The sequence below is a fragment of the Carya illinoinensis genome, chromosome 4 (assembly GCF_018687715.1).
Source record: "Carya illinoinensis cultivar Pawnee chromosome 4, C.illinoinensisPawnee_v1, whole genome shotgun sequence".
NCBI lineage: Eukaryota > Viridiplantae > Streptophyta > Magnoliopsida > Fagales > Juglandaceae > Carya > Carya illinoinensis.
The window spans coordinates 17,187,531-17,198,316 of record NC_056755.1 but is presented as its reverse complement, the minus strand read 5'-3'; the positions used below and the strand labels follow the sequence as shown (position 1 = coordinate 17,198,316).

General features: G+C 40.0%; 1 protein-coding gene across 2 annotated transcripts; it reads left to right on the top strand.

Annotated features, from left to right (window-relative positions):
• The first annotated feature begins 4,523 nt into the window (after positions 1–4,523).
• LOC122308416 (tryptophan decarboxylase TDC2-like) lies at positions 4,524–6,600 on the top strand. Of its 2 annotated transcripts, none has more exons than XM_043121732.1 (2): positions 4,524–6,379; positions 6,487–6,600. In XM_043121732.1, exon 1 carries the CDS (start codon positions 4,778–4,780, stop codon positions 6,272–6,274), a length of 1,497 nt encoding a protein of 498 aa, XP_042977666.1. In that variant the 5' UTR covers positions 4,524–4,777; the 3' UTR covers positions 6,275–6,379; positions 6,487–6,600. The 2 variants fall into 2 exon arrangements, with proteins under 2 accessions (XP_042977666.1, XP_042977665.1); XM_043121731.1 differs by having other exon boundaries at positions 4,524–6,403.
• The last annotated feature ends 4,186 nt before the right edge of the window (positions 6,601–10,786 follow it).

Below are 10,786 nucleotides of genomic sequence, written 5' to 3'. Positions count from 1 at the left end.
AGAGAATTGAGGTTGAACTGTTCCATTCACAAGGAGGGAGTACTTTACTGTTTCCACACAATTCATCACCATTTCAACCCATTTACTGCAAAAACCCATTTTGTAGAGAATTGCTCTGAGAAAACTCCACTCCACTCGGTCGTACGCCTTGCTCATATCAAGTTTTAGAGCCATGTAACCTTCTTTACCTGCCATTTTACACTTCATAGTATGTAGAGCCTCAAAGGCCACCACTATGTTATCAGAAATCAATCTATGAGGAATGAAAGCTGACTGGGAAGGTGAAATAATACAGGGCAGAACTTTCTTCAATCTATTTGCAACCATCTTAGAAATGATCTTATAGGTTACATTACAAAAAGAAATAGGTCTAAAGTCTGTTACCCTTGAAGCCTCCTTCTTCTTTGGAATCAAGGTTATGAGGGTATTGTTGATCCCTTCCAGGCTACCTTCAGAATTCAGTACATTGAGAATTGCTTCTGTGACTTGGTCCCCAACAATACTCCAGTTTTTTTGATAGAAGATGGCAGGGAAGCCATCGGGTCCTGGTGAGCTCAGTCCCCCATGTGAAAAATTGCCTCTTCGACTTCCTGTCTAGTGAAGGTTTTGGTTAGTTGCACATTGTGTAAATCTGTGACTTTAGCTTCCAAAGAAGAAACACATTCAGATTCTAGATTGGGCCTCGAAGAGGTGAAAAGCTCAGTGTAGTAGGCTTGAAAGAGTCCATTGATTCCTTCTGTTGAGTCTACCAGCTGGTTCTGGTTATCAAGAAGTTCTCTAATGAAGTTTGTTTTCCTTCTGTGTGTAGCTGCTTGGTGGAAAAATTTGGTGTTTCTGTCTCCCTCCTTCAACCATTTCTTCTTGGCTCTTTGCTTCCACTTGATGTTTTCCTCCTCTAGGCCTGTATTTATGTCTCTCTGAAGGTGTCTTATTTGCTCATTTAATTCCCCTGAGTTTCTGTTTTGGAGCTGAGCCAATGCTTCCATCTTGTCTTTTAACTCTTTTCTTTTGTTTCCAAACCTCTTGCCACTCCATTTGAGCAGTTGCTCCTTACATAGCTGAAGCCCTGCTACCATGTGTTCCATTTTGCCTCTGATAAGTCTGGGAATTTTCCATGAGGTTGCTACTAGCTGGTGGCACTCTTCATCAAGTAACCATTTTGCCTCAAACCTGAAGGGCTTATTGGCCGAGGGGGCTGGACTTGGAAGTTCTCAAAAGTGACCCATAATGGCCTATGGTCAGAGTTAAGAGTTGGGAGTATGACAACCCTTGCTTCAGTGTAAAGGTCTGACCACCTTCCATTACAAAAAGCCCTGTCCAGTCTTTCCTTTATGAAGGCTGTTCCTTGTCTCCCATTATTCCACGTGAATTTACTACCACTATACCCCATATCAGACAGGCCACAATTATCAATTGCTTTTTGGAACCTTTCTATTTGTTTTGGTGGTCTTACAGGGCCTCCCTTTTTCTCAGCAAATTGGAGAATTTCATTAAAATCTCCAACACAAAACCAGCCTAAACTTGTACCAAGGTTCAAAGTTTCCAAAAGGGCCCAGCTGCCCCTTCTGGCTTCTGTGACAGGGTTGCCATAAAAGCCAGTTAGAACCCATGCAGGTGCATGTCCATTGGACACTTTCAATGAGATGTGTGATTCTGTGTAGGAAATCACCTCTGCCTCTACTGTATTCTTCCAAAGAAAAGCTAGTCCACCTTTCATTCCCCTTGCCCCAACCACGAAACTGTTTTCAAACTGTAAGAAACTTTTAACTGCTTCAACTCTAGCTCTGTTACTCTTTGTTTCCATTAAGAAAACAAAAGTGGGATACTTTGACTGCACTAAAAAATGCAGGTTGTTCACTGTCCGAGGGTTCCCAAGCCCTCGGCAGTTCCAGCTTATACAACTCATAATTTCTGGTGGGGCTGGTTTCCAGCCACCACCATTTCTTCATCCCCCTTCTTCTCTGGTTCCACTCTCTCCTTTTTGATTTTTTTCCCGTGTACCATGACAGTATGCAACTCATTCTGGTTTAGTCTTTTCCTTGTTCCTTGTTGGATGTTTTCTTTGTTGCTGGCTGCATCATCAGGAGAAGTATCCAACCTTCTGTCACGGGCCTTTCTTTTCCAAGTAGTCTTCCTCCTTAGTTCATGCAGTACTTGCACCTGATCTGATACAAAGGAGGCTAGGGAGGAGACCTGGTCTTTAAGCCCATTTGTGTGGCCTTGATCCATTTGTGTCGACTGAGACTCTAATTTTGGGCCAGCTTGCATGTCAGTTGTTGTTTGCCTTATCTTGTTACTATTTCCCATCAAGCCCGGTTCAGATTGGTTAACATACTCAGTAGTAACATTATTCATAGGTAGCCTTACTATTTCCTTAACAGGAGAATTGGTACCTTTTGCAGGAGATGGAGTGAAAAGGGGCTTCTTGTTTCCTCCTCGAGCACCTGGGTTGTCTGCATCAGTCAGGTTAGGTGTCTGCTTGGTTGGTGAGCTGTCAGAGTCCTTGGTAAATGAGTCATCCCTAACCTCCTTTCCTGTCCTCCATGGCTGTTCAACGTGGTCCTGCCTGTTATTGTTTGTACCATATTTTTTCTTCTCCCCATCTGCAGACCTGGTTACTGGAGCTCTTAACCATGCTCCATATTGCACCGTGTCACTCCTTGTGTTTGCAGCAGAACAGCCTTAAACATTGTGTTTTATACATCCACACCTAAAGCACAGATTAGGGAGTCTTTCATATTTTAAATCAATCCATGATTTCTTTCCCTCACTGATAAGGAACAATCCCCTTTGAGTAGGCTTTGTAATATCCAACTCTACCTTCATCCGTATGAATTCTCCCCAGCATATCCCTCTGTCATCAGCTTGTACTTCTAGACACTTTCCAATGCCATTACCTATCTGATGGCCTACATCCAAGTTCATGCTTGCAAGGGGTGTATTGTGTGCCTGTACCCAGAAAAACTCCATGGAGAAAGGGATCTCCTTTACTGACTTCTCTCCATCAAAAGCATGCAGACACACCAGCCATCTATCGAAAGACCATGGTCTTCCATTTAGCACCTGTTCTAGATCCTGTGGTAGATGAAATTCTACCAGATATTTGTTACTCCCTACTTCAGAAAATTGCATCCAGCTTTTGCATTTCCAGACTTTGGACATAGTGCTTTTAAAAGCCTCTTTGTTAACAGGTCTCTCAGCTATGATCATTGCTAGCAGGCAGTGTTGTCCTTGTTGCACCATTCTATCCTTTGAGCTCTGAGAGATCACCACTGCTCCTTGTTCCTTCTCAGTGAGACTGAGTGCTTTCCATTTCGTTGCTAGCTCCTCTTCCATATCCTCTTCAAACTAGTATTCTAGCTTAAGAGACCAAACTCTTCAAGAGAGAAAAAACCTCACCCTGCTGCTAGGAGAGGACCTTCCTAACGACCCCTCTGGAGACCTGTATATTATCATTTGTAAATCTAGTGTGTCAATCAATGCATCGTTTCTTAGATATGGACCTATATATATTATAGTAATACAAAAGTTAAAACATCGATAATTATTTTCCCGATGGATTGGGGCCTTGCATGCATGCATCGTGCTGCATGCCAATTGTGGTTGGATAGAAATAGAATTTTCTAGCAGTTGTTTCCCAAATAGATAGTTGGTGATAAAAGTTATCAGCATTGAGCCATGTTCGATCCAAAATAGGGGTGTCTAATCGTGTTAAATGATTGTGTTTGTGTCGTGTTAAAACATGTATATTATATTATATAAATAAACTCTAACCCGATCCGTTAAACTTATCGTGTCAAAACCTCAAATTCTAACACGACCTATTAACATAACGTGTCGTGTCGTGTCGTGTCAAACCATTTTGACCCATTAGTGAATATTACTAAATAAGTTAACACGAAAAATACAATCTTTTTCAAACTGTTTATGTAAATGAGTTGAATATGTCTGAAATTAATCTGTTTGACTTATTAAATTTAACATAGTTTTTTATAAATGTTAAAATCACAATATCTATATAAATTATAAAACTAACTACAAATTTAAAATTACAATCTAAATAATAAAAATATTGAAATTAAAATTCTAACAATTTTACTTTTAGGTAGAAAGGTATAATTATAAGTTTAACTTTCTTAACGTGTCATAACGGGTTATAATGTATAAAAACGGATTGACCCGTTATCAACCTATTAACTAATTGTGTCTTAAAGGGTCAATTCGTTTTGACCCAAATGCGTTAAAACTAAATTCTAATCCATTATTATCGTGTCGTGTTCATGTTAGATTAACGGGTCGTGTAATATATTACCCACTCTAATCCATAGGGTAGTGGAGATTGGGGGCGGGTCTAAACCGTAAAAGCCGGCTTGATGATTATGGCCAAGTTGCACAGGTGAAATAATTCCAGGCTCGATCCGACAGTACTGGTGAAAGAGCGACGTCGAAGATGATCTCACGCATAATGTCAGAAACCTGTCTATATATTTATCAGCTCCACCTCACAACCACCCGGTCATCGCGGGTTAACTTGACCGGACGATGCTTTTGACTAGAAAATCTCAATACTCCAAGAAAAACCGCTAAAATATTACCACCATTTAATAAATTTCCCAAGGCCCAATTTTTTCTCTTAATTTTGGTACGCACTTGCTGCCACATCCCAACTCCATTTAAAAGCCCCTCAATCCCCCATGCCATTTTGCACCTCCTCCCCGGCCGCCTGCTCGCACTCTCAAACTTCTTGTTTTCATCCTCGATCCAATCAAACGCTGATATGGGTAGCCTTGATTGCTCCGCCGACACCTCCTCCGAATTCAAGCCCTTAGACCCCGAAGATTTCCGAAACCAAGCCCACAAAGTGGTCGACTTCATAGCCGATTATTACAAACAAGTTGAAACCTACCCTGTTCTCACCCAGGTCCAGCCTGACTATCTCCGCGCCCGCCTCCCCCAAACTGCACCATACCTTCCGGAACCGCTGGAGACCATTCTCTCCGACGTAACCAAGGACATCATCCCCGGCATGACCCATTGGCTTAGCCCAAACTTCTTTGGGTTCTTTCCGGCCACGGTTAGCACCGCTGCTTTCCTAGGAGAAATGTTGTGCACTTCGTTCAATGCGGTTAGTTTCAACTGGCTTGCCTCTCCCGCAGCCACGGAGCTGGAAATGATAGTTACGGACTGGTTGGCTAACATGCTCAAACTCCCTAACACTTTCATGTTCTCCGGTACCGGTGGTGGTGTCATTCAAAACACCTCGAGTGACGCGATTCTTGTCACTCTTATTGCTGCCAGAGACCGCATGCTACGTACGCGTGGGAGCACTGCGACCATCCAAAAGCTCGCGGTATATTGCTCTGATCAGACTCATTCCACCTTCGCCAAAGCTGCCAAATTGGCTGGAATATCTCCATGCAACGTCAAGGCCATCCCCACAAACCTTGACACAGCGTTTGCTTTATCCGCTTCAGCCCTACGCTTGGCTGTGGAGGCTGACGTGGCATCCGGGTTAGTCCCACTTTATCTTTGTGCTACTGTGGGGACAACTTCAACCACAGCCATCGATCCTCTCCCGCCGCTCTCAGACTTGGCGAGTGAGTTTGGCATGTGGATGCATGTGGACGCTGCGTATGGCGGTAGTGCATGCATTTGTCCCGAGTTCAGGCACTACTTGGAAGGGATCGAACGAGTTGACTCACTGAGTCTTAGCCCCCATAAATGGCTGCTCACTTACTTGGACTGTTGTTGCCTTTGGGTGACGCACCCAAACCTATTGGTGCAAGCCCTGAGCACCGATCCGGAGTACTTGAAGAACAAACCCAGTGAATCCAAGTCGGTAGTGGATTATAAGGATTGGCAAGTGGGTACGGGTCGAAAATTCAAGTCGTTACGGCTATGGTTCGTGCTGCGAAGCTATGGCGTCGTGAGTCTCCAGAGCCACATCCGGTCCGACATCCGGATGGCCAAGACGTTCGAGGGGCTCGTGAAGTCGGACCCACGTTTCGAAGTCGTCGTGCCGAGGAACTTTGCGCTGGTGTGCTTCCGTTTGAACCCATTTTCAGGGGAAGACCCTGAGCGTACGGAGGCGTTGAACCGGAAGCTACTCGATTGGGTGAACTCGACCGGGCGAGTTTACATGACTCACACGAAGGTCGGGGGGATCTATATTCTGAGGTTTGCAGTGGGGGCGACGCTCACGGAAGAACACCACGTGGCCGCCGCCTGGAAGTTAATCAAGGAAGGGGCATATGCTGTTCTAAATGGTGTTTGAAGTCTGACGTGATGCGACTTGTCTTTACAAGTTGGATTGTTTGCCGGAGGGTGGACAAAGTCAAAACACGTAACCCAGTCAAGCAGTCTTTGAATTATCTGAGAGGCGAGAAAACAAAATAAAAGTGTTGTTAGTTCCATATCTGTTTCTTTTCTTTTTTTATTATTATTTCTTTTTTTTTTTTAATTTTATTTCTGTTACTTTTATTCCAGGGGCACTTTTTATACCATCTTGCAAGTATTGTGGGACAGAAATGCTATTCTCACGTATAGTTGGTACCGTTTGAAATTTGAGAACTGCTAGATACAAGCAGTTAGCGTACCAAACCGCGTACGAAGATTATGTGGAGATGTTTACTTTTTTTTTAATTTAAAAAAAAAAAATCAAACAGAAAAAGTAAAAGATGAAAATTATAAAGAGAGATTTGACGTCTTCGTCTCCACTCTGCTATCCATTTTCACTGTTTGACGTCTTCGTCTTCGTCTCCACTCTTCGTATCTATTTAAGCGAGTCCAGCCTCTTATCCTACAGACTGTACCACAAATCACTCCCTCTTCCGATTTCACAATTCCGGCCAACTCCCCCAAATCTATTTATGTGATTGTTTACTCTCTCTTTTTTTTTTTTTTTTTAAATCTTGGTTGAAATTTACTTCCAGGTGAAATTCATAGCCACATTCTCTTGCCTCCTCTTATCTTCTCTATTCAACTTCATCTTTCTTTCTTTGGGGATTTAAGATTATAGTCAAAACTAGGAAAGAAAAAAAAAAGTTCTCATCTTTGGTGGCGGTTGTGATGATTTTGCTTTCTTCTTGTTTTTTCCTGTCAATAACACATTATTTTGAAAAAATAATTTAGTGGGACGGAGTTAGTAGACCTGAATTAGCCCTTGCACAGCAGCAGAAGGGGAGGCCGAGGTACTGGAAGTGCTTAAAGAATCATGTCGTCTGCATCATCTCCCGTTTTATCTTCATTTTAAACCCAACTTCTGCATCAACTTCTATCAGACGAAACGAGCCGTTTCATTTAGTCCACGTCAGCGTGGGTGCGCGATTCGGTCCGCTTTTGGCCTGCAAGAAGACTTTTTCTTGAAATTTTGATAAATTTTTTATTTACTGGGTGATTAAGAATATAAAAAATTGAATGAAAAAAATAAAAATAACAATAAAAATAAAAAACTTTATTCTTCTTATCATGACCCGTCTCATGTTGCATCCTCGTTAGATGTAACACTGCTTGTAGTGGTAATGTAACATAAAGATGGTAATAAAGTTGGTTTGGTTGAATTATATAACTAGGATACTATCTTTCAAGACATTCGCAGACTTATGACTGACTTTCAAGAGGTTCAAGTTGTGCATGTCTACCGTTTGGATAATTTGGTTGCTCATCGTTTGGGGAATGAAGATATATATTAATATGTGGTGAGATTATTGTCCTTCTTTTATTAGTCAAGCTATATGGCTTGATAAACTCTTTATTTGTAAGGATATTTGATTTTGAATAGATGAGAGTTTGGTTATAAAAAAAAAAAAAAAAAAAAACAAATATTCATAAGCTTGTTTGAAATTTAATGTCCATATGAGTCTATGACATGATTTGTTTGGGATTTAAATACTCGTAATGAATTAAGGAAACATTATTAATTAAATCTATAAGGTGAAAGGGAATCACTATAATGATTAAAATTTTGGTATGCTATTACTTTTACTGTCGTGGTAGTATTTAATGATTATATATTATTTTTTGACAACTCAAAGCATTAATATTGTAAGCATTTATTCTTATTCCAATTTCAGTTCTTATTTTGCTCCATTCACGTGCCTAATTTGTTTGATCCTTGTTCGGACCTGTTTCACCTTGGTGTCCTGTATATTGATTTGGCACTCCGAACGGAGAAAAAAATTTATACCACTCTTAGGAAATATCAAACAGATTCAGTTTTATGTTTATGCGAATGAGTTTAGTGAATATTAATATTAAGTCAACGCTTCCCAAATATTAGACTATTAAGGGATTCATTAAAATTGTGAAAAAAATATTTCTTTTCAGTATATAAATCTCTTGCTAGAACATTAATGGCTAAACTTACACCATGAAATTTGATGGTAGACGTGGGATGTGTGGACATTTCCTTTAAATGTCAAATCTAGCTGAAAAATTAAAGAATCTTGGGATGAATGTTGATGAGTCTTTCCTTGCGCAATTTATATATCTACAACAAAATCTACTTGTTGCCACCATTTTTTTTTTCGGCAGAAGATAAATTGCCAGGAAATACATATGTATTTTCACAAAAATCCTGTCTCCAAAAATGATTGTTGAAGTTGACAATAAAAATGGGCATTCTCGGCAAATAATGCACACCAAAAATGTTTTTGTCACAATAAGTCAAATTTTGCCCAGCAAGTGTTTGTTATAACGACATAAAATCGTCACTGAAAATTGTATCCATTAAATTGATGACTAATTCCTTTTGTGACAACCTAAAGTCGTCACAATAGCTGACTTATATAAAAGGGCCCTACATAGCGCCCGTAGGATCTTATTTTCCCTCTCTTCTCGCCAGTCGACCCTCTATCATTTCCATACCATAATTTGGGCGAAACCCACAGCCCTAGCTCTGAAAATCACCGAACCAAAGATTATCAAAGATTGTAAATGCAGTTGCTGAAGTTATCCATCTGTGATGAACCAGCAACCTCCAAATCGTTGTTGACGGTGACAATATTTCTAGCCAATACCGATTGATTTTGCTGGTTTCAATTGGCAGTAGTATCGGCATATGTCCATGGTTCCTAGCTGTCTCACGTAGGTCAGCCCTTTCCCTTCACTGATACTTACAAAAATCTCCCCTATGTTTCGGCTCCCTTTACTGTGAGCTATCAACAATGACTGCAATGGAGCTACGGTATGTATATACAAACCTTCATTTTCCATGCTTTGTTGCCCCTGTTATGCTATATTTTTTTGTTTGTGAGGCTTTAAATTGTTGAGATGTAAGATGAATGGATAAAGCCTTATTTCTTGGTAGATTTATATCACCCGAAGGATTTGCATGTAAATAGTGAAATATGTGATAAATTGATCCTCTTCAATAGTCTAGGACATGACAGATGTGAGAAGGTTGATTTACCCTTTTTTGTTGTGTCGGTTAATTTGTGAGTTGTTGTCATTCTATCTTTGATTATTGCTTGAAATACTGAGTGAATATTTTATTTAATGGTTGTTATTTTCACCGATGTACTATTGCCAACTCTGTTTTTGGGAATTTATTAACCGGCATGCCGTCTCTTTTCATGTCTTCAGTTTTTTCCAGAATTCATCATAATTTTGTATGCTGCAATTTACCTCGGTGGATATCTTGAATCAACCATGAACCCTCCGTATATTACATGTAGTAATTGATGCCATGGGAAAGATTTGATCGTACTTTATTCTTAGTGGTCTGTTCTGGTGGTTTTTCCATTTTGGCAGAAAAAATTACAGTTTGAAGTTTGGGAGATTAAAACTGAATAAATATATTTTTGTACCTTTATTGTTTCGCTAACAGTCCTAGAAGATGGGAGTTTTGGATATATATTTAACTAACATGTCAGTTATATCGGAGGTTTGGTACTGTTTTTATGTTGTCTAACCTCATGAAGTTTCCCGTTTGATTGGTCAAAAGTAGCGTGCAAGGGTTCGGCGTCGATATAACTGGTTCCAATTCTGACTATACCATTCTTGCTTGCTTGGGCTCTTGCCTCCATCACCGACAGTATCATTACATTCTTTCATAACATCCTAGTGTAATCGGATATAGTTCTTCCCTATTATCAGTTGCTGCATGGTCTCAATTTACTTCAGCTGCGAAATTTGACGTTTAATAATTGCGGTGACTTTTTAATTAGCATTTACATAATGATCTTAGGACTCTTTTATTGCTTTTTACTTGTGTGAAGATAAAGTAGTAGCCTGGGTTTATGTATAAACTCTGTAATTGCTTTGTAATTTAATTGAAGGTGAAAAGTTATATTTCCAGTGTCATTTTCTCCTTCTCGTGAACCTATAACATGACTTAAGCTACTCCTTCAATTTCACACCAGATTTTTATTTTTATTTTTGATTCTGTCACCATTTAGTCTGCCTTTGTTCTGCTTATATGTCTGGAGTAGTGTGATGGTATAAGCTTGTCAACAGCAGGCACTCTCATTTAATTTGACTTAGCCTTGTGTCTCCTCCCATATAATTTCGAAATAATGGCCGCAGGTATCATTGTGGAGTGAGGGATTTGACTCTCCTTCGCATGTAGCTATAACCCACCATCTGAACACACTTGTTTAGTATTTTTCATTTACATGTTTTGTTCTCTCATGTATGATTCTGTTGTCCACTTCTTAACCATTTCTTAGTGTTTATTGATTGATGTTAATGCAACTTCCCTTTGTTGACATTATCTCTTGATTCTTTTTATTAATTTAATAAATAATGACACACTAAAGGGGAGCCCTGTTTGCCAAAACATTAAGTG

What these genes read in the sequence shown, in the direction of transcription:
- LOC122308416 (XM_043121732.1), top strand. Translation starts at nt 4,778, where the DNA reads ATGGGTAGCCTTGATTGCTCCGCCGACACCTCCTCCGAATTCAAGCCC.